Here is a 24,156-nt window from a genome sequence, read left to right on the forward strand (position 1 = left end):
TGTGCGTGTGCGTGTGCGTGCTCAGGATGCCTGCAGGAAGCCCAGAGAGGTGTGTGGTCATAACGGGGAGACCTACAGTACGGTGTGTGAAGCGTTCTCGGACCGTGTGGCTGTGGACTATCAGGGCCGCTGTCATGCGGTCGGTGTCCTGTCAGAGTTCACGTCAGACTCGGGCTGCAACGCTGTTCCCTGCCCTCCGCTCTCCAGCCAAGCCTGCAACCCCGTCACACCGCTCGGTGAGAGCCGCTCCACCGCCCAGAGAAACATACAGGAGGAAACTCAGAGTCTATATCTCATAATTCAGAGTCTATATCTCAGTTCTGAGTTTATATCTCATAATTCTGAGTTTGTATCTCAATTCTGAGTTTGTATCTCAATTCTGAGTTGATATCTCATAATTTTGAGTTTATATCTTATAATTCTGAGTTTATATCTCAATTCTGAGTTTATATCTCATCATTTTGAGTTTATATCTTATAATTCTGAGTTATATCTCAATTCTGAGTTTACTGTATATCTCAATTCTGAGTTGATATCTCAATTCTGAGTCTATATCTCAATTCTGAGTTTATATCTCACAATTTTGAGTTTATATCTCGTAATTTTGAGTTTATATCTTATAATTCTGAGTTATATCTCATATATCTTATAATTCTTAGTTATATCTCCTCATAATTTTGAGTTTATATCTTATAATTCTGAGTTTATATCTCATAATTTTGAGTTTATATCTCATAATTTTGAGTTTATATCTTATAATTCTGAGTTGATATCTCATAATTTTGAGTTGATATCTTATAATTCTGAGTTTATATCTCAATTCTGCGTATTCTGAGTTTGTATCTCAATTCTGAGTTGATATCTCAATTTTGAGTTTATATCTTATAATTCTGAGTTTATATCTGAATTCTGAGTTTATATCTCAATTCTGAGTTTATATCTCAATTCTGAGTCTATATCTCAATTTTGAGTTTATATCTCATAATTTTGAGTGTAAATCTTATAATTCTGAGTTTACATCTCATTTATATCTCGAGATAACTGAATTATGAGTTTATATCTCAGTTCTGTTCATATCTCTCAGTTTTGAGTTCATATCTCAGGAAATAATCTGAATAGTTAGATAAAAAAAAGTTGCAATTACAGTTTCCCACCACACACTTCACTCTTAACAATTGTTGTCAAACTGTTTGAGTCAAAGGCCCTCTGCTGTTCAACACAATATCTGAAGGTGCTCCCGTATAATAAGATATTTCCAGCATTTCTGTTGTACTTAAGACAAAGATGCTTGTTCTTAAACATTTTTATTAACAAAAAGTCGGAGCGCTGATATTAGGGAGTATTTCAGTTTATATCTTGATTTTATGTTTTGTTTTGTTTTTTAGTATTTTATGTTAGTGTTATGATTAGATTATTTTAAAATGTTAATAATTGAAATACTTTGAGTCACCCTGCGGCCCCCTGGTTGAGAAGCACTCAGAATGAACTATTAGGAGGATATAGTGATTTTCAGGGCTATCTATGAGGGATATCATTTGTGTAAAACTAATCGAGATAAACTGCTGTGAATGTGTGCAGGTGCCTGCTGTCCGGTGTGTGCGGGAATGCTGCAGATCCTCTGGAATAAAGCACAGATGAACAGCTTCGCTAAGGTAAATGTTTCATCTTCTCATTCTGCATTGCACAGAGCTGAGAGCTGGTCATGTTTAAAGTGTCCTGTGATTTTGGCCAAGCGCATTGAGATCAGGCAGCCAGCAGGAGGCAGTGTGGATCATTTAATAGCATAAATGCACCAGCTGACTATTCCTATATGATCATGTTTCTCCAGAACAGCATGCCTTACATCAGCCACTCCAGATCTCTGAGCAGATTAGTGTGTTTGGAAACAGTGCTTTTATGAACTATTAACAGTGAATGTTTCTATATGAGGTCTGGCCTCCCTCCAAAAACATTTAATAAAATCTAATGTCACAGATGTTGTATTTCATAAATGCAGCAGTTACGCTCAATAACGTTTGCCGATGCTGTACTAATGAATACAATGTTGCGATCTCCACCGTTACTATTAAATTACGCAGCTTGTTGAGGAAAGGTGTATATGTGCTGTGAGATGAATGCATATTGTGTGTGTGTGTGTGTGTGTGTGTGTGTGTGGGTATGTGTGTGTGTGTATCTGTGTGTGTATCTGTGTGTGTGTGTGCGTGTGCGTGTGCGTGCGCGTGTGTTTCAGCTGAACCGGAATCAGCCGGTGACGGTTCATGACATCCTGAAGATCTTGCGGCTGCATATCTCTGTTCCTCAGTGTGACATCTTCGGTTATCTGAGCATTGACTCTGAGCTCATCTTCCTCATCGTGCCTGTCGATCAGCAGCCCACTCCGCTGCAGGTGTGTCTTCATCAAACATACAGTACAGTAAAATACAGCGTAGTAATTATCAATCACACGTGATGCAGTATGAGAGCTTGTGCTAAGAGGTTCATAGTTAGCGTCTATGTAAACCAATCAATATCCAGGAATATGCACTAATATTAATAAAACATAAAATAACTCATCTCCATCTGAACCTGCTGTTTACTATGAACGTGAAAATTAGGGATGTTATTTTCATGGTGTGGCCGATAACCCTTAAATGGCTGATTTGTAGCGTTTTGTCAGAATATAGAATAGAATGTATTAATAATTTCATAATTTAATAGTATATTACTTTAATAAAAAGTTACAATTATTTTTAAAATTCAAATCTTAAAATATAATGAAGCTTATGGCCGACATGTGCTAAGAGGTTCATAGTTAGCTTCTATGTAAACCAATCAATATCCAGGAATATGCACTAATATTAATAAAACATAAAATAACTCATCTCCATCTGAACCTGCTGTGTTTACTATGAACGTGAAAATTAGGGATGTTATTTTCATGGTGTGGCCGGCCGATAACCCTTAAATGGCTGATTTGTAGCGTTTTGTCAGAATATAGAATAGAATGTATTAATAATTTAATAAGTTAATAGTATATTACTTTAATAAAAAGTTACAATTATTTTTAAAATTCAAATCTTAAAATATAATGAAGCTTATGGCCGACAACCAGTAAATGGCTGATTCTGTAGCATTTTGTCAAAATAAAAAAATAACAGTTTAATTAAGTAATTTAATTATAAATTAAGTTAATAAATAAGTTAATATTATTTTTAAAATTATTCATATATTAAGTTAATAAATAAGTTTAAATTATTTTAAAAATTCAAAACAATACAATGAGAATTATGGCCGACATCCAGTAAATGGCTGATTCTATTTACTTTGTCTAAGTAAATTAATTAATTCATTGTTTTAATAATTTCATTATATATTAAGTTGATAAAGAAGTTAAAACTAAAAATTCTAATCTAAAATCAGTCAGTTAAAAAGTGAATTTAGGCGTCTCAACAATATAACGCACAATATGAAAAACAGAATAATTTGGATTAAATGAGATTTACGTTTAACAGCGTTATTAAACTATTAGTGTTTTAGAGATTAACTAAGTGAATGTTGACAGAGGTAAAAATTGCTAAAAAAAAACATTTATATTTAATATTTAATACATAACAGTTAAATATTTAATAATCACCTATAACAATAAATGTCATAAATATATACATTTTATAAATAATTTGACCGATATTCTATACAGTAAAAATGTATCAGACAGCCCTAGTGAAAAGATGATTCTTTTATCTAGATGATTCACTCATACTAATATCATAGACTTTATTTTCCCATGAAGCGGTTTTTAATGATAGCCAGTGTAGTGTGAATGAAAGCACTCAGCGTCTGTGTTCCCAGGCTAACTGTGAGTGTAGACGGGAGCGTGTGGAGGAGGCTTTCCTGCGGTTGCATCATACGCTCCAGATGCTCCTCAGATTTGCCTAAATATATTAAAGCTGTCTGCAAGGACTGAATGGCCTATTTGTGGCGGTGCTGAAGCGTGTGCTGTGCTCTCCTGTGCAGATCGAAGCCTGCAGTAAAGAGGCAGAGAAGATCGACTCGCTCATAAACTCGGCCAGCCCGACGCTGGTGTCCCAGGTGCCTCTGTCTGCCTTCCTCCGCTCCGAGCTCCAGCTGTCCACCATCAGCTCCGCCGCGCTGCCTCCGCTCTCCCTCTCCCTCTGTGTCTTCTCCTCCCTCCTCCTGTCTCTGACCTCTGACCTCTGACCTCCACCGACCAGCAATCACACTCCAGACTCTTCTCTCAGTATGAAGGACAGATCTCACTGAGCTTTCCAACACTTTTGTACCTTTGTAAAAACAGCCTGTTGTTGTTGTTTTTTTAAGTATGATATAGTGTTTGAAATATTTTATTGTTCCTCTAATGTCAATCAGTTTTTAAAAATTACAAAACGAGGAACCCAGCCATGTAAACAAATATGACAATCATACTGCTCATCCGTGAAGTGGTGAACACAATATGCCTTGCTTATAAATTTATAAATATATATATATCTATATAAATGTATGTGTATAGATTTTTTTTTTTTTTTTTTTTTTTTACATATGATGAAGTATTGCAAAAACAAACCTTTATGTTGAAAAGAGAAGCAAAGTGTTCTATTCTTCGATGATGACGTCACAATGTAGCTGCATGATTGACAGTCCCGCCGTGTTTTGAGCGAGTGTGTGGAAGTGTTGTGTTGATGCTCCGATCCTGACAGTATTATTTGGCTTTGGCAGCTGTGTAGCATGATGGGACTCCTGTCTGTCTGTCTGTCTCTGTGTGGAACACTTCCCATGTATATTTTTATATGATAATAATAAATGTGATCATATTGCGGAAGGATTTCATCAGAATGCTCTAGTCGATGTTATTGTTGAGACTCTGTTGTACAGTTTCTAGATAATCAAAAAATTCAACCATGTACACAATCATACAAAAAAATTGGAGCCAGTAAGACATTTTTGAAAGAAATTAATTGTATCCATTATGCATTAAATGGACCAAAAGTGAGTTCTATTTCAAATAAATGCTGTTCTTTTGAACTTTCTATTCATCTGTGAATCCTGAAAAATAAAATGTATCACAGTTTCCACAAATTTGTGTGTGAGTGATTTTGAAAATACATTTGTTAAATTGTCAGACATGATTATATATTACTGTCTAATTAACATGAGGCAAAATTATTTACAAAATCATTCGTCTCTTTTAACAATATTTCTATAAATAAAGGCACACATTAGATGTTCCAGTTATATCACCTATCTACAAGAGCTTTTGGTCCACTTTGAAAGTTTTATTGCACCAAACAATAAAGCTGATATAACCACAGACAAACAGCGCTGGACTTTCCACTTCTCTCTCCTGTCTTGTGTTTGTTCATTGTTCGTTTGTTACAGTGTATTTTGTGGGGATTTCAGTGAGTCATTCATCACATCACCAGTAGGTGGCGACGTGACGTCTTTATGAGTGAGTCATTTGAATCGTTTACTCGATCGATTCGTTCAAAACACCGATTCATTCAGGAACAAAACACCAGTGACAATGTTGGCGCTGTTTGGACTTTGTTTGGAACCATTTCAATTGACAAACCAGACAAAGTATAACTTGGAATATTGTGTCTAGCACGTAAGTTACTTGATATTAACTTTGTTTATTGAACTGTTGTTTTAAAGCAATCGTGTGTTCACTGCACTCTAAAAAATGCTGGGTTGTTTCAACCCAACTTTGGGTCAAATATGGACTAACCCAACTTTTGGGTTAAAAATTTAATGTAAAAATTTAACCCAACGGTTGGGTTAGTCCATATTTGACCCAATGTTGGGTTGAAACAACCCAGCATTTTTTAGAGTGTGGTTTAAAATGAAACTTTTCTTCCTCCTTTGTTGGTAACTGTGGCTTGGCTAATAGATGTTGGTCAGAGTAGCGTGTATGTTTGTTTAATTTCATATTTAAGTTGAATATGAAATTGTTTATTTTCTGGCAGGAATTTAAATGAGGCTGTGAGGGACTGAAGTACAGCGCCTGTTTCTTGTTTTCATCCGTGTTGAATTAAATATGGTGTATTAATGGGCTTGTCCACCAATAACCACACTAGCGGTCTCGGCCACTTGAGTGTCCTTAATGCACACTCTTTGTGAAATGTTTATTAATTAAAAAGCACCACAATTAAACTGTCATTCATAGAGACAATCAAACAACAGTTTGGAGGTTTAAAGTGCAAAGAATTAAACGTGCAAAAAGTAAAAACTTTACTTAGACTTTTACAACACTATGTTTCAAGTGTGTCCCATTGCACAGTCGAAAGTCATACACACTTGCGGTCTTCACGTCCACTTGAACACTTGGGCCAAATACAGGAAATGCATCATGCAAGCAGACAAGTGGTCAAGTGCAGAGACCACAAGTGTGAGTGTGGGGACAGGCCCGATGTCACCGCATGCTGACAGATTTAGACCGGTTGTTTTGCAGCTAGTTTCAGTAAAGGCTCTTTAGGTCTGCAAAGGAAGTTTTGAGTTGTGTACATATTACATTAACCTGTTTCAAAAGATCAAGGTAGGTCTGGGTAATACTGTGTAAACTGCGTTGCACAGATCAAATAAGAAGCACCAGTGAACTTCTCAGTAGCAGCTTTATGTTTTCCTGAAGTCATTGCAAGTCCCAGAGAAGTTGAATAAGTTCATCAGGGCCTGAACCCGGCGATTGCTCACTTTAGATTGTTCTGACGCACAGAACGAGGAGACCAGCGCTTTTAGTAACTGACCTAGAACACGGTGATCGCTCATCAAAGCCTGTGTTTTCTAGAGAACCCATAATGCCACGCTGCACACAGACTTTCATGAGATCAGATGAATCTGTCAGATCACGCTCTCTCTCTTTCTGTGCAGCTTCAGGAGATCAGTATCATAAATACAACTTTTCTTTTAGTTTTATTAATAAAGAATGTATAAAAAATATAACCCCAAAGAACTAAACAATGACATCCTTATTAAAATGTAAAAATATGTTCTTTCATGTTCCACAGAAGAAAGAAAGTCATATGGGTTTGGAACGACAGATGACAGAATTCATATTTACTTAATAAAAAATCATATTGACTTCAAATAATTTTTTTATAGTCCTACCATTTTCTTTGATTGCATTATGTGATATGAAATGGGTTTGCTTGACCAAAACACTAAGACAAACCTTTCATCAGATGACCACAAGGTAACATAAGGTCTTAAATCAGAGCATAAAAGTCTTAAAATCATAAAGTTGTGGCATTCAATGTTGCATGCACTGAAAATAAAAGTTTTTGTCAGTCTTTTCGGTTTGTTTTCCTAAACAAATATATAATATCCTTAAATCAAGATACTGTACCGTACTGTACATTTATGCTTAAAACAAGAACACACATCTGTCAACACCTCATCTTCCCTTTGAATTAAGTAGATTTTTTCTGAGCCCATTGGCAGATATCTGTGCTTGTTTTAATGATTTTGATCACTTTCTCAGAAACAAGACTTCTTATCTTAAGTCATTTTTCTTCTCCAGTAAATGTATCTTTAGGCATTTGTGCTGGAAAACAAGAACAAATACTGGAGATGAACAGCACATTTAGCAGGTACAGTGAAAGTTATGATTATTTATTTCCATATTCCAGTGGTTGGGAACACAGTATTCAATCCTTGAGCTATGGAGATCTGATGGAAGTTGTGTTTTTAATCTTTGAAGTGTTGCGAATTAGAGCCTGACCGATATATCGTTTTGCCGATATTATCGGCCGATATGAGCCTGTCGCCGATATATCGGTATTGGCGAATATGGCGCCGATATGAATTTTTTTTTTACAGAACATATAATGCAGATAAAATGCTTGAAATGGTGTAATTACTTAGTTTGTCCAGCAGAGCGCACTCCATTGTTTGCTACTGGCGACCTGGATGAAACGCTTTAAAGCTCAAGTCAATGGAAAACCATTGAAACTGTTTCATTTATAGTGTTGAACACTGGGGTGTGACTGAGGTGGTGATGGAAGGAAGTTGCGTAGATTCAGGACGTGATCCGGAGACGGATGGAATGGATGGCGGGGAATTAGAAAGTACTGAAAATAGTAATTGGACTTTAGTGGAAAATCGTAAAAGGAAAAAAATGAGGGATCAAACATCTGGATCAGATAGTGAAAGAGAAAGGAAACAGGTTAGTAGACCGAAAGAGGAGTACAAGGTAATGCTTAAATTTCTTGCGGAATCGGCTAATGTGTTGAACCCAATTAACATAACTAAAGCTCTGAAAGAAGCGGTTGGCAAGATTGATATTGCAAAGAGGGTGAGAGATGGCAGATTACTGTTGTTGTGTCATGACAAGAAGCAGCAAAAAGCTGCAGTAGGACTAAAACATTTAATAAACGAAAACAAGAAATATGTTCCGAAAGAGACAATAGTGCAGCAGTATTTAGATCGTCATTACTTTCAATTTTTACAAATGTATACAGATGGTTCTAAAGACCCAGAAACTGGGCGTACAAGTGCTGCCATGTATATTCCTCACTTTAAATATAAATCTGAAAAGCTGGTTTGCCAACCGCCATTAAACATCAGAAGAAGAAGAAGAAGAACCATTGAAACTTTGAACGGCCATAGCTCCATAACGGCGCGGCGAATCCGCACCAAATTCGGGGGATCTCTTCAGCTCGAGGAACCCTCTCGAACGAGATATCGGTATCGGCTTTTTTCTATTCCCTAATATCGGTATCGGCCCCAAAAAACCCATATCGGTCGGGCTCTATTGCGAATTCAACTCGTTGTGTTCCCGAGACGTTTACATTCATAGACATCATACTGACATATTTTGTTCCCTTTTATTCCCTGTTTTATATTATTCAGATTATTCTTAAATTTCCTTTACTTGGTCTTAAAAGCTCTTTAAAAAGCCTTACGTTTACCTTCTTAAAGCCTGCAGAAACCCTGAGTATTGTCATTTTATGACCTTGTTTGAGTCATGAGTTGAAAATCCCCATTATTAAAACCCGTAGGAAATTCTCGAGGGAACCAGTGTTGAATTAGTTTTCAGGTTTTGACGTCAGGGCTACAGAACTCTATACATCAGGAAGAAAGACAGCTCTCTGGAACAGACGGCTAAGCGCTTCAGGACAAAAGTGTGTGAGATCTTATTAAGTCTGCAGCTCGGTGTCGCCTTTACTCAGGACTGAATTACCATCCTTTGCACAAACATCTGCGATCTTTCATCATCCTCCTTCAGACGTCACTGGGGAGCATGCACAGGTGCTGGAGGACATGCCGTATGTCTTTAATACGCTGGTCTAAAACACTAGAGAAACATACCAATCATGCAGGTCTGGTGTGCAAAATAAATGCTCAAGGAAATACAGATGCACAGTTTCTCTGTAGGACACTTCTGAAGCTACTGTTCTTGAAAAAAGTGCAGTTGTTCACACAAGCTTGGCTGCAAACGTGCAATTAAAAATGAGCTAAAATTATGATGCAGTCCTGTCTTATTGAATCTCAGCAGGCTTTGGTGATCCACACATGATGGGAATCTTATCACAGCGCCTGAAATTACCCATCTACAGCCCTCAGCAGCCTGCTAGGATTTTCTCCATTAACCTTGACAGGATGAGGCAGACTTACATGTTAATGAAATGCATTGAAATATGAGGTTTGCAGAGGAGCGTGCATCATTGTCACAATGCATAAATGAGAAAAAATTAGCGCGGGAGCAATGCATTTGTGTAAAACACATTGTGAAGGAAGTTCAGTGACCACAAGCATTAAGTGGTGAGCTGTGGTAATGCAAACAGTCCAACTGAACGTTCCCATGATCATGCCATGACCACTACTGATTTTACACCTAACACACCCCTTGCTTCACACCAAAACTCATGTTCATCCTTTATGTCAAATGCTGTTATTGTTCCCTTTATGACTAATGCCCCTGTAGATGAACGTTTAAGAAATCTTAAGTACAAGTTTATGGTGTATTGATTAAAATAAGGTGCTATTACTTATACAGTGGTTTAAAGGAAAACCTCAGACCTCCAAAAGAAAGATTCTGTCATTATTTACTCTCATTTTGTTCCAAACCTGTTTATTTTTCTGTGTGACACGAATTAAGAATTTACCACCCAGTTCATACTGGAACATTAAAGGAGCTCATAAAGTATTCCATACATTCCCTGTAAACATTCCAGTCTTCTGAAGTCATTATAGCTTAGTGTGCCAAAAAAAGACTGTGAGACTGTTTACTGTGAATCAGTCGGTTTAAAAGAACAATTTGTGCACAACATCTTAGTGGCACAAGAAACTAAACCTTATCCTGTTTTAACATTGAAGAAAAATACACACACATACAGTATGTTTATATATATATATTTGTAGTTCATGTTAAATTTAATGTGTTATATGGTGTTTCTTTGTAATTGTTGATGAAATTATTTAAAAGAAATTTCTGAGTGAAAACTGCATCTACACCAAGTGTTTTTCAGTGCAGTTGTGATTTTAATGATCTAATCTGTGTAATTCAAACAGCTCTTGGTCTGAACATCCTTTGTGTTGCTTTAACGCTAACCAGGACTTCCTTTGTAGGAGAGCTGTATACAAAGAATATGCTCGGTCATATCTTTGAACCCTGTTAAATGAATAAATATAAATGTAAATGTAGTGTGAAATTGCTTTAAAATAATCAGTGAAGTCATCTACATTTGGCGTCATGAATGTGTTTGTACAGTGTCTTATGGTATAGTTTGACCATTAAAATCATTTATATTATCTCAGAATGTTTGAGTTAGTGTTTTTTTCAACATGTCTAACACTGATTCTTGAGAAGTGGGACAAAACGGCGAAATATTGAAAAAATAAAACCTTGTGCTCAGACAAATTAAACTTAATTTTTGTATCTTACATGTACTAAGCTACTGAGCTATGCTTTGATGCAACCAAACAACTTTTCTCTTTTTTTATCAAAATGTTGTTTTTACCTTGGACTGTGTAATATAATTTTATCTTTATCTTTAACAGCAATCGAGATGTTTTTAACATGTCAAAACACATTGTCATGTTAGCAGACAGATTACACTTTCACATGCGACCAACAATTCCTCAACAAATCTAAAATATCATAATGAAATATCAAAATATTAATCTGACAGAGGTGACAGACCTGACGGTTGTGAAGAAAACCTGAATTTGTAGTCATTTTAAATACATTGAATCAATCGATTACTGTATTATAACAAACACAACAAACAGGATGTTATTGTTTATAAAGCTTTTTTTCAAGATTCACATTTAAGTTTTTGATGTATCATTGGAACACAAAATGATCTGTTTTCTCTAATCTCAGAACAGTATGTCTGCTGTGAATCTGTAACACGGTAACTTTCAAAAACAGTTAAATGAACAAATAAAACAATTAGCCTAGTTGTTACCTCTATTCATTTACACTCACCAGGATCTTAATATTCACATTTTAACAACAAATGATCCAAAAATGATCTGAACACATATGATCAGAAACGATCAGAACTGTATTATTTATAGATATGTTTTATACAGTGTTTTGTGTTCCCTTATGCTCCCTCAAACCTAACTAGCTACTAGCTAACTAGTTAGCTTCTAGCTAACTAGCTAGAAGTGATGACTCAATCCACAAAAGCAATATATGCTGTATATTTAGTAATTTACATTATTAGAAAAATTAAACACTATTTTATATTTAATGTAATTAATGTAATGTATTCATAAAGTCAAAAGGTAATATAATAATGTGGTCTAAGTTTAAATGTTAAAAAAGAAATAGATTTTAAGACATCTTGCCATATCAAAAGTGGACGTTTCTGTAGAATGACCCTTCTATTAATATTTGGGGGCCAAGCACTGAAGGTGTGTAGACACCTATTGCATCCGTTGCTGTTCTTCTTCTTCTTCTTCACCCATAGAACTGCTTGCGGGAAAGTTATGAAATTTGGCACACAGGACAGTCTCAACATTAACCATAGCAAGTTTGGAGTCTCTAACTCAAACTCTGTAGTGCCACCACTTGTCCAAAGTTTCACTCATGTTTATGCTAATAACTTTTGAACCACAAGGTCTAGAAGGAAAATTATTTTTCCTCTGAATCCTTGGCTCATGCCGAGTTGACTGGACACCAAAATGTAAAATTCATAAGGCCAAGATTTTTAGCTATTTTTAAAAGTTAAAAAAAACTACTTTTTCAAACTCGTCCTAGAAATCTAAAATATCATAATGAAATATCAAAATATTCATCTGACGGCGGTGACAGACCTGACGGTTGTGAAGAAAACCTGAATTTGTAGTCATTTTAAAAAACATTGAATCAATCGATTACTGTATTATAACAAACACAACAAACAGGATGTTATTGTTTATAAAGCTTTTTTTCAAGATTCACATTTAAGTTTTTGATGTATCATTGGAACACAAAATGATCTGTTTTCTCTAATCTCAGAACAGTATGTCTGCTGTGAATCTGTAACACGGTAACTTTCAAAAACAGTTAAATGAACAAATAAAACAATTAGCCTAGTTGTTACCTCTATTCATTTACACTCACCAGGATCTTAATATTCACATTTTAACAACAAATGATCCAAAAATGATCTGAACACATATGATCAGAAACGATCAGAACTGTATTATTTATAGATATGTTTTATACAGTGTTTTGTGTTCCCTTATGCTCCCTCAAACCTAACTAGCTACTAGCTAACTAGTTAGCTTCTAGCTAACTAGCTAGAAGTGATGACTCAATCCACAAAAGCAATATATGCTGTATATTTAGTAATTTACATTATTAGAAAAATTAAACACTATTTTATATTTAATGTAATTAATGTAATGTATTCATAAAGTCAAAAGGTAATATAATAATGTGGTCTAAGTTTAAATGTTAAAAAAGAAATAGATTTTAAGACATCTTGCCATATCAAAAGTGGACGTTTCTGTAGAATGACCCTTCTATTAATATTTGGGGGCCAAGCACTGAAGGTGTGTAGACACCTATTGCATCCGTTGCTGTTCTTCTTCTTCTTCTTCACCCATAGAACTGCTTGCGGGAAAGTTATGAAATTTGGCACACAGGACAGTCTCAACATTAACCATAGCAAGTTTGGAGTCTCTAACTCAAACTCTGTAGTGCCACCACTTGTCCAAAGTTTCACTCATGTTTATGCTAATAACTTTTGAACCACAAGGTCTAGAAGGAAAATTATTTTTCCTCTGAATCCTTGGCTCATGCCGAGTTGACTGGACACCAAAATGTAAAATTCATAAGGCCAAGATTTTTAGCTATTTTTAAAAGTTAAAAAAAACTACTTTTTCAAACTCGTCCTAGACGGTTTGTCTGATTTTAATCAAAATTGGCTCATATCATCTTCAGACCATGCTGGCAAAAAGTTATGGAATTCAAGTTGATTATTCAAACCGTTCTCGAATAATACATTAATTAATTTGCCGAAGAGCACGCAAAAATGGATGTGAGGCTATATTTCCACAACTGTTTTGCCAAAAGTTATAAAGAAATTTCCAAAAATGCTAATAACGTTCGAATAAATTGGGCTATTGTAATAAAACCGATCTCAATACATTCCTTGGGTCATGCCGAGAACATAGATACCAATTTTACCTTCCTGTCCGCCATTTCAATTTATGTTGAAAACCTACTTTTTCGAACTCCTTCTAGATCGTTGGTCCAATTTTCACCAAATTTGGCTCAGATCATCTTCAGACCATGCTGGCAAAAAGTTATGGATTTCGTGTTAACATACGAACCGGTTTTCGTTTAACACATCAACGAATTTGCTGGAATGATGCCAAACTGTATCTGAGACTCTGAGACTGTATCTCTGCAAAGCTTTGACATATTGACACCAAGCTTTGTATGTGCTATTGTCACCTCACACAGAATACACCCCATAGATTTGGTAACAGCGCCACCTATTGGCCAAAAACTGATAAGCCATTAAATAATATTACTTGTGGTTGTATTTATCATCAAGCATTTCTGCAGACTCTGTTGATCTTCTCCTTGATTCCTTTAACTCAAACATTAAGAATGTTATTGATGACATTGCTCCTGTGAAAGTCAGTAAGAAGACTGGCAGACAGAAATCACCTTGGAGGAAATCAACAGCAGTTCAGAGTATAAAAAGACAATGCAGAAAAGCTGAGCGGATGTGGCGGAAGACAAAACTTGAAATTCACTATACTAGCATCTATAAATACAGCCTTCATGCTTTCAATGTGGAACTAGCCACAGCTAGACAGACCTTCTTCTCAAACCTTATAAACAGTAACATAAATAACACTCGCACTGTTTTTGCTACTGTTGAGAGACTGACAAACCCCCCAAGTCAGATTGCCAGTGAAATGCTCTCCGACAGCAAATGCAATGAGTTTGCAATGCACTCATTAAGATAATAAATGATATTCGCTTTAATTCTGATTCTGGCAAAATATCAGTGCTGGTACTACTAGATCTCAGTGCTGCGTTTCACACGGTCGATCATAACATACTACTAGGGTCAGGCTTTCTGGGATGGTAATCAAATGGTTCAGGTCATACTTAGAAGGGAGAGGTTATTATGTGAGTATAGGAGAGCACAAGTCTAAGTGGACGTCCATGACATGCGGAGTCCCAAAAGGCTCAATTCTTGCACCGCTCTTGTTTAGCCTGTATATGCTCCCACTAAGTCAAATAATGAGAAAGAACCAAATCGTTAGCTGTGCATTTACTGAATGAGCACTGTGCGATGTCCAAACTGATTGCACTATATTTTATAGATAATCATTTCCTATTTTGAAGTCTTTTAAATTCATTTTAAATAAAGTTTTAAATCATTTTAAACATTTTTAAATTCCTTGTTTTATTGTTGTGATTATTTTTATGATTATTTTACTTCCTTTTATGTAAAGCACTTTGAATTACCATTGTGTATGAAATGTGCTATATAAATAAACTTGCCTTGCCTTGCCTATTTATGATTGTTCAGCCATTTTGACTAAAACCTTCTTAAAATGGTTTTAGTTACTCATTGCTACAGTCGGTCTGGTTCTTGCTGCCTTGCTTGCTTCTGTAGTGCTTGGCCCCTTAATTGCTGCTTGCAGCTATATTTTAAATTTGTTCTCATTTAAATGAATTTAATTTTTTTAGTAATTTTGTTGCGTTTTTGCTTTGGTGATGAGCTGAAATAAAAAGTTTAAAAGTCAAAAAAAGTCATTATTTTGGCTGATCATTGTGTTAACCGTGATAGTGAGCTGTAGTGCAGGGATTGCGATCAAGCTGTGCAAAACCAGTAAGTAATTCAGCCAATTAATATGTATACATTACTAATTCAATACAATTCATGTGAAATTATCAATTCAACAGAGCGAGTTCTTATTATATCTCACCAAAACTTATATTCAAATAATTTACTGCCTTCTTCTATATGTCCTAAAGAGTGATGTCTGGCGTATGTTGGTTCTGGTTAAGGATGCTCAAGGATGTGTATGTGCTTAATAACATTTTTGTTGCTTTACAGCAGTCACAGACTGAGATATGTGAAGGACAGCTGGCACAGGTACTGTCCTTCAAAGCTGCTTTTAAACAAAGAGAAGAGTAAGATAGCACACAGACACAAAGCACAGGAATCTGCATTACTTTTGTTCTATTGGGTTATCCTTGGTCTCATTCCTGCATAATATGAATTGTTTACTTGGATTTTCAGTGCATGTGACCAGGCTTGTATTTAACGTTAGCTACAGGCAGCTCCCAGAGATGATGAAGTGATTTACTCCACAGTCTCACTAGGAAATCTCTATCACTATTTACTCTTGAAACCAACTTTTGAATCAGATCTTAGTCAGGTTAGATGCCATATTGAATCTCTCATGGATGAAAGTGAGGCTGCGAGGGACAGACTACAGACTTGACAGCAGCGCATGGTCCGTAAAGGTCCCTCACAGCCTCGTTTTCATTCCTCTTAAAAATTAAATATTGTTTCCTATATCATAGAACCAGCATCATATCAACATATTGTCTCTGCTTTTCTAGACTGACTCATCATTGAACTCATCACTGGACTGAAATAATGATTAAATAAAGAGAAATTAGCATGTTTATTTTTGAAAACGTATGTTTCTAATGAGTAGCTACATAAGAATGTCTATTAATAAGAAATAAGAAATATTGCATGTTATTTCTTATTTAATAAGAAATATTGCATGTTAAAATGTTAATAAAATACTATCTATATCTGTATATGTATTTCAACTTTGCTGTTTCAGAACACTTTCTATCTTGTAAATGTACCGTTTACATGGGTGCTTTTGCACTGGTGTTTTTAAAAGTCATCTTCCTGTTTGGTCGATTGCATTTCATTTTTAGATCAGTCTGCCCGATTGCTTCATGAACACACCGTAAGTGGGTTAACTGTAGTGAGATGCCACGGCCAAAAAAGGAAGTGAACATATAGTTCTTAAAGAAAATGCCACCACAGACGGCAATAGAGCGACCAGTAGAGAGGCTAGTCGAGTGCTGGGCCTTTGAGATGAAACCAAGTTAATACAGTCTGGAAAATACTACCAAGACCTCATTACAGGCTCCCTCGAGAGTCAGCTGAGGTGAAGGACCACTTGTGTACATTTGAAAGATTTTGAGTTAGTTATGAAAGAGGAAAACTTGATAATAAGAGTTCAGATGAATGGTGTGTGAAGCCTCTGTTAAAGAGCAGCTGTAGATCATTTTCTGGCTGAACAGACCTGATGCTGGAGTGAAAGTAGCATGAGGAACAAAGACAGGACAAGAAACTGCTTTTGTGCTAGAGTTTATGGCTATACATCACAATACATTTTTTATCACTGGAACATGTATATAAAAAGAGATTTCCCCCTGAAGTGTTGTGGCTAAATATTTCAACCTCACAGAAAGCCAGTGTCAGCTATAGATCTGTTTGATCTATAAACAGATATAAGACTATAGACTATAACATATATGGTGCGCACTTCAGGTCTGCAGGAGGCCTCAACATGTTTCCATTCTCACAGACGCAGCTTTATCAGCAGCATCTTCACTAGTGCGGGTTTATCGTGTGCGATACAACAGGAAGGAGACAGCAACACATGCAAATCACATCAAATACAAGAATATAGTCTTGCACTATTATATTTTTACATTAACCTAACATTCAGCATTAAAATATTAACTATAATAACGTGCATTGTGGAGATGATGTAAAGTGCATGATATGATTGCATATTAAATGCAGTGGCACAAATGCTGCGAATGTGAAAGTGGTGAAATATATATAGTCATACTAAGATCAGCTCATTCTCACTCTGCCACAATGATGAAGGAGACTCTGCTGCTGATGTTCCTCCTCACACACGCTGCAGGTACGAAAAACACTCAATTCTGCTCTTTTCTCTGACTGTATATTGTGTATATACTGTATTAACATTTTTTCAGCAACTTTGCATAGGACTAGCAGTGTTAATGTTTAATGGTCTAATGTCTCATTTATCTACTATCAGCTGAAACCGAACAGGTGCATCTTAAATAAGATGTCAAGAATTAGATATTTTATCTAATGAGGCATGTGGCTCTATTTTGGTTATTTTGTCACTGGATGATTCATTAGCATATATATTCTGTGCAATGGTGTGTGCAGCCCGATAGACCACAGACGTATTTCTTTGAAAGCATTTCAGCAGTATGGTCGGTTTCTGTCAGTTGTTAAAAATGGCATAATGCCAGTGATTCATTCATGATTTATCCATTCTTTTAAGTCGGTTCTGTTCAGTGAATTGGCCAGTTGGGTTCACAAAATGAACGGTGAATCAGTTGGAGTGGATTCTCAGTTAGTGAAACAGTATCTGGATGTTTTAACAAAGAACAAGCAGCACAGGATCTACAATTAATTTGACGAATGATTGAAGGATTTTTAATGACTTTTAGTCATGAAATGCTTCGGCACAGATTCCATTCTTCAGTAATATTCTTCATGCAGTAGTATAACATGGATGGCAGTATGCTTATGCAAATGATCTCATATGAGCTTATGCATATAATGAAATAAGGTGTTGTAAGTCTATCCATATGTGGTTATTTTGTTGCTATGCATGTGTGTTCAGCAGGCTAGTATTTTTGCACAGGTTCTGGTGCATGTAAGGTTTATAGATTTTGTGATATTTGCCTTTTGTCCAAATGCACACTTTTAGAATGAAGTGTTATACATGAAGCTGTGGTCAGGTCAGGTTTGAGATAAATTCTGCGGGTCCCCTTGATAATGAAGAAATTAATTTCAAAATGAAATGTTTATTGATGCTTATGTTGTGTGTAAATTCTTTCTTGATGATTAATTTCTCTTTAAAGTGTAAACACTGTCTCTGTAAGTCAAAAGATTGCTCCGTTTGATAACAGTCATTTTTTTCCTATTCATTTCAGTTCAATTCAATTCAGTTTGTTTATTAGGAGTAACCCCTTGAGATGTACCATCTCGTTTTCAAGGGGCTCCCAACATACAGTGTAAGATAATCACAACGAAATATCAACATACAACAACATAAATGCAAACATCAATACATAAACAAACAAACGCATTAATACACAACACACATTAGCAAAAGTACAGCACCAATTTGACAAAATGGCCAATAAATACCCAACTAAACACAATTATCAGTGAATAGAACTGTATATAAACATCAAATAGAAACAAATAAAATGGAATGATGTAATGGATCTAATATTTACAAGTAAATTAGTATGGAGTTTTAAACTTTTTGCCAATTGTTTTTTTTTGTTTTTTTTCAGTTGGGGGGGAGGGGGGGGATGCCTAACTACTTTACAGAGAAAGGTACTAAATATTGTTTTAGGTAACTGGAGTAACTAAAATGAATGCATTTAAATATAAACTGAAGCCAATGACTATGTCTTCTTATTCGCAAAGAAGGCAATTATAATGCATCATACATTATAAAGTGATGAGTTAAAAAGAACATCCCAAAAAAATCTATAAAGTCTATTATAAACCGTATTAAGTGGAGCAAGATCATATTTTGAAGCAGTTTGATAAACAACATCAAAATAATTTAAGCCAGAAATGTTGTTGTGAAGCCAGTTTCTTACCAACACTTTATGAAAAACAATTTTGAGATCAATGTAAAGTACTAATAAGTTAACTTTACGCAAAACATGATTAATATGTGGTTTAAAGGAAAGTTCAGAATCAAGTCATACACCAATATATTTAATAGTGTCAACTTTATGCAAAGGACCATCTTTACATGATACAGCACACAAACCAGCTTTGGATTTAAGTTTCTGTTGTAAACCAAAACTCATACTATAGGACTAGTTTATTATCCAAAAGCCAATCTTGCAAAATATTAAAATCACTGAAGAGATAAGTGAATTTGTAAAAAAAAAAAGATTTAGATACATATATGTGTCCCTGCAGCACAAAAGCAGTCTTAAGTCGCTGGGGTATATTTGTAGCAATAGCCAACAATACATTGTATGGGTCAAAATGATAGATTTTTCTTTTATGCCAAAAATCATTAGGATATTATGTAAAGATCATGTTCCATGAAGATATTTTGTAAATTTCCTACTGTAAATATATCAAAACTTAATTTTTGATTTGTAATATGCATTGCTAAGAACTTAATTTGGACAACTTTAAAGATGATTTTCTCAATATTTAGATTTTTTTTGCACCCTCAGATTCCAGATTTTCAGATAGTTGTATCTCGACCAAATATTGTCCTATCCTAACAAACCATACATCAGCTTATTTATTCAGTGTTCAGATGATGTATAAATCTCAGTTTTGAAAAATTCACATATGTCAGTGTCATCAGTTGGACATGACTATTTTTATTTACATAAATAGAAAAAAAAGTAGTCCCAATATTGATCCTTGGGGCACACCTCTTTGTTGGATCAAAAAACAAAACAAAAACATATTTGTTCCCATTTAAGACAATACGTTGTTTTCAATTATGCAAGTATGAATTTAAATGTTTCTTTCACAGGAACTCAAGACATCCATACAGTCAGTAAAATATCTGTACAAAAACAGCAAACGATCACAATCCCGTGTTTATATGATCAAAAATATGTCAATTACCCAAAATACATGAGTTCTGGAGGTGTTTGGATCTTCAGTCATTACGTATCACACAGCAGAATGTCTGTTGAGGATAATAAAGCAGAAAATGTGTTTACGGTGACACTGAGAGAAGCAGAAGTGAGGGACTCCGGCACGTACTGGTGTGCTGTTACCTTACCTGGATACGATGCTGGCACACATCTTTACCTGCAGGTTACAGAAGGTATCACTGATTCTGTGCAGATTTATAAACCCATCCAGCTGCTATACCTTCTTATATTGCAGAATGTGTAAATGACTTTGTCTCTGACCTTTTCTCTCAAATGTCTAGCTGAAGCAGGGCTCCGTGTCTCCAGTCAGACTGTGTCAGGTTATGAGGGTGGTAACGTCACCATCCGCTGTCATGGCGCTTCACACTGGTGTACGATCAGGGGATCTTGTGTTGGGAGCGATGGAGGATCTCTAGAGAGAACTGCAGTGTTGTGTGATGATGGTGATGCTCTGAGAGTGACGCTGTGGCAGCTGCAGACAGAGGACAGTGGATGGTACTACTGCTCTAATGAGGATTCACAGATGCCTGTTCATGTTACTGTGATGGAGGCCCTAGATATTACACCGTTTACAACTAACCCCTCTGAGAGCACACCACCACTCCGTGCAGACAGGTAAGCGATTGTGCTCATTTAATCAAAGCACTCGTTAGCAGCAGATCGTTCATTGGCTCTTATTGTGAGACTTGTTTCCAGGCGGTTGCTGTGGCTGCTCATTCTGGGAGTGATGCTGCCCATTATTACAGTCTGCGGAGCTGTGATGCTGGTCAAAGCAAGGAACAAGAGAAGTGAGTGATTTCATGATTTCATTAGTAAGACAAAGCAATGAAACATTTGTACAGAATTACATGAGAGTGTGTGTGTGTGTGTCCGCAGAACAAAGAGCTGAAAGCTCAAATCTTCATAATCACATGAACAAACAGCAACTGCTCAAAGTAGGTGAAACACAGCTCTCACATTCACCATACTGTCAGCTTTTGAGCACAATCCATCACTACTACGTATTAGTATTAATATTATTTTCATAGGAAACTGGGAAAAACAGTGAGGTTACGTGTGGAAATCTCTATGAATTCATGACTGGAAATAAACCAGACACTCAGGTACTTTTTATCACATCTTCATAAACTTGCACTATAAACAGCTGTTGTTTTTATTAATTTATATACTCATTTCTTTATAGGGAAATGGAAAAAACAATGAGGTTGCATGTGAAGATCTCTATGAAATCATGACTGGAAATAAACAAAACACTCAGGTCATTTTTACCACATTCCCAGCTTTCACACACTTGCACTATAAACTGTTGTCATTATTATTACATTTATTCATATACTCATTTTATTTCTTCAGGGAAATGGGAAATACGACGAGGTTGCATGTGAAGATCTCTATGAAATTATGAACGGAATTAAGCAAAAAACTCAGGTACTTTTAGTTATTCATTTTTATAGGGATTTTATATCTCTCTTACAATGCATTAACATGGGTTCATGTCAGTCTAATTGTATTTTTGTCTTGTTTTGTCTGTGTTCTTGTGTTAGTTGACTGCAGCAGATAATAAAAACATATATGCATCTATGGTCAGAAAAGTGAAATGATCAGATAGACAGGCTTAGGGTTTTCATAATGTTTGTTTGTCCTTTATGTTAATGAGAGTGGTCCAGTTTTTTTTTTTTATCAAATGTGTGTAACTCAAGTAAACGAATAGCATTAGTTTTATTCAGTCTGTCAACTCTTTGATTGAAGAAATTAGATTTTTTTAACCCTTATATTATGTACTGGGTCAATGTGACCTGAATGGATTATTTTTCTTTCTCTGAGTTGTGGGGAATGCTGGTTATCCTCAGATGAGGTGTGTGAGGTGTGTGGAACTCTGAGGTGAAAGTTTCTTCATGGAACCATCGATGCATAAAAAGCTTTGTTTTTTAAAAGTGTGGTGTTGCTAGAGCCATGCTGTTTAGTTGAGCTTCGGGAAAGCACATTAAAAACTGTAAGAAATCAAAAAAGAAAAAAAAAAGAAACATAATAAAAAATACTGTTTATAATAGTTACATTTTGTGAAAACAAAAGTTGTTAAATACAATTTAAAAAATTACTTTTTTTGTAATATTTAAGTATATGAGTATATATGGTATATGTATATGACATACTAAAATACAAAACAGATAGCATGCATACAGACATGAGCAAATAGTGACAGAAGTTATATTTTTAGCTGAAGCGTTTCTTTGACATGTAACCCAGTCTTTCTGTCTGGCCTGTTCATTTCTCCGTCTCCGTCTGTGCTCCAGCTCAAGTGCCAGAGATCTGAGGGTCTGTTTTCATGAAGTGGAAAACTGTGGGTGGAAACATAGTGCTTATTTCTTGTTTTTCATGATTACTGGAAAGTCTTTGTAGAGAAGAAGCCATCGGTCGGTTTGTCTCTGTCAGTGTTAATGCTGTTGTTTCAGAGGGAATCTGTCACATTGGTTTCACCTGACTTGAAAAACTGTTATAAATAAATGAGCAGTTTTGTCACACCATCCACAAATACTCTTGCAAAATCGTGGTAGTGTGTGCTGGAGGGTGAGTCAGGCTGGAGCGGCAGAAAAACAGGAACTAGAGATGAGAAAAGAACAGATTTCACATGCGTTCCCATCGAACATCTTCACAATGACCCAGCCATGGATCTGAACCGTCTTCTCTTCATCTGCAGCTTCATCAGACTCTCAGGTGAGACCAACTACACAAGCATCCGTACCGTTTACTTACAGATACACATGCTTTATTGTCCTGTGAAATATGAATCGTTTCTTATATGAATAACCTTAAGATTTTCGTGTTTATGCAAAGATGCAAGACTTCTCAATTTATAAAGTCAACAATATTATGATATTGGAATAACGAGTAAACAGAAGGGTCCAAAAGTCTGAGACTATATTGAAAATCTGGGATTTAAAAAAAAATATTTTTTTTAATTATTATTTTTTATTTTATTAAAGATAAAAAATGTGACTTTTTGGATCAAATTGTTATTTTAATATATGTGTATATTCATATTTTGGAAATTTGTTCATATTTATTTTTATTTTTTTTGATAAATATATGTGTGCAAGTTAAAAAATATATAAAATGGCACAAAAAGCCACATATTTTTGGATTAATTCATGTATTCATTATTTTAATATACAATATTTCTTTTGTGAAGGTGCTCAGGACATTACTACGGTCAGGCAGATATCTGTTCGGAGAGGACAGTCTGTCATAATTCCTTGTTTATATAATCAGAAATATGCATTTTCATGCAAATACTTGAGCGCTGGATACTATTGGCTATTGAGTGATTATGTGGAGTTCCCTGACCAGAGATTTCATCACAAAACTGTATTTATCTCAGATGACGCGTCACGTCACAGCTTCACCGTCCGCATGGATAACGTCCAGGAGTCTGGCTATTACTGGTGTGCTATTCATATTCCTTCAGCTTTTGATGAACGGGCGAGGTTTTTCTTAAACGTCACAGCAGGTGAGACCATCTTACAGTTATCTGAACCTCTCTGACCCCAAGCTGAATTTGTACAAACTCACAAAAACGAGTATAAATCACAGAAACTTTCTTATTGTTGTTAAAGGAATAGTTCAGCCAAAAATGAGCATGTGCTCACCTTCAGGCCATCCGAGATCAGGATGAGTTTGTTTCTTCATCAGGTTTGGAGAAATGTAGCATTGCATCAGTGTCTCAGCAATGGATACTCTGCAGTGAATGGGTGCCGTCAGAATGAGAGTCCAAACAGCTGATAAAAACATCACAATAATCCACAAGTAATCCACAGCACTCCAGTCCATCAGTTAACATCTGGAGAAGACAAAAGCGGAAACAAATCCAGCATTAAGACGTTTTTAACTAAAATATGAGTTCGTAATCCATAATAAGGCTTCCTCCAGTGAAAAAGTGTTCTGGTCTGAATCAGGAGAGAAATCTGCACAGATCAAGCAGTGTTTAAACAGCTCTAAACACATATGTGGCTGGATTTTGA

The 24,156-nt window shown here is 35.7% G+C and overlaps 3 protein-coding genes across 3 annotated transcripts in view; all 3 read left to right on the plus strand.

Annotated features, from left to right (window-relative positions):
* Nucleotides 1-5,013, plus strand: part of LOC107693459 (reversion-inducing cysteine-rich protein with Kazal motifs-like) — a 58,797-nt gene extending 53,784 nt beyond the window's left edge. Inside the window, exons 17-20 of the mRNA XM_016492865.1 lie at nucleotides 6-236; nucleotides 1,579-1,652; nucleotides 2,231-2,386; nucleotides 3,994-5,013. Of these exons, the coding sequence (XP_016348351.1) occupies nucleotides 6-236; nucleotides 1,579-1,652; nucleotides 2,231-2,386; nucleotides 3,994-4,197 (665 nt within the window). The 3' untranslated portion in view covers nucleotides 4,198-5,013. The remainder of the gene's footprint in view (nucleotides 1-5; nucleotides 237-1,578; nucleotides 1,653-2,230; nucleotides 2,387-3,993) is intronic.
* Nucleotides 5,014-19,985: 14,972 nt separating this feature from the next.
* LOC107693460 (uncharacterized) lies at nucleotides 19,986-21,738 on the plus strand. The gene is made up of 8 exons (XM_016492866.1): nucleotides 19,986-20,310; nucleotides 20,419-20,752; nucleotides 20,834-20,925; nucleotides 21,014-21,072; nucleotides 21,166-21,240; nucleotides 21,321-21,395; nucleotides 21,491-21,565; nucleotides 21,682-21,738. The coding sequence occupies exons 1-8, from the start codon at nucleotides 19,986-19,988 to the stop codon at nucleotides 21,736-21,738; spliced, it is 1,092 nt and encodes a 363-aa protein (XP_016348352.1).
* A 1,065-nt stretch (nucleotides 21,739-22,803) lies between these two features.
* The window catches only part of LOC107693461 (uncharacterized), a 4,381-nt gene continuing 3,028 nt past the window's right edge, over nucleotides 22,804-24,156 (plus strand). Inside the window, exons 1-2 of the mRNA XM_016492867.1 lie at nucleotides 22,804-22,852; nucleotides 23,328-23,645. Coding sequence (XP_016348353.1) covers nucleotides 22,804-22,852; nucleotides 23,328-23,645 — 367 coding nt within the window. The remainder of the gene's footprint in view (nucleotides 22,853-23,327; nucleotides 23,646-24,156) is intronic.

The sequence above is a fragment of the Sinocyclocheilus anshuiensis genome, unplaced genomic scaffold (genome assembly GCF_001515605.1).
Source record: "Sinocyclocheilus anshuiensis isolate Anshui unplaced genomic scaffold, SAMN03320099.WGS_v1.1 scaffold987, whole genome shotgun sequence".
Taxonomy (NCBI): Eukaryota; Metazoa; Chordata; class Actinopteri; order Cypriniformes; family Cyprinidae; genus Sinocyclocheilus; species Sinocyclocheilus anshuiensis.

What these genes read in the sequence shown, in the direction of transcription:
- LOC107693460 (XM_016492866.1), top strand. Translation starts at nt 19,986, where the DNA reads ATGAATTTAAATGTTTCTTTCACAGGAACTCAAGACATCCATACAGTC. An exon ending in ACAAACAGCAACTGCTCAAA is followed by an intron (nt 21,073 to 21,165) that starts GTAGGTGAAACA and finishes TTATTTTCATAG; the next exon opens with GAAACTGGGAAAAACAGTGA. An exon ending in GAAATAAACAAAACACTCAG is followed by an intron (nt 21,396 to 21,490) that starts GTCATTTTTACC and finishes TTATTTCTTCAG; the next exon opens with GGAAATGGGAAATACGACGA.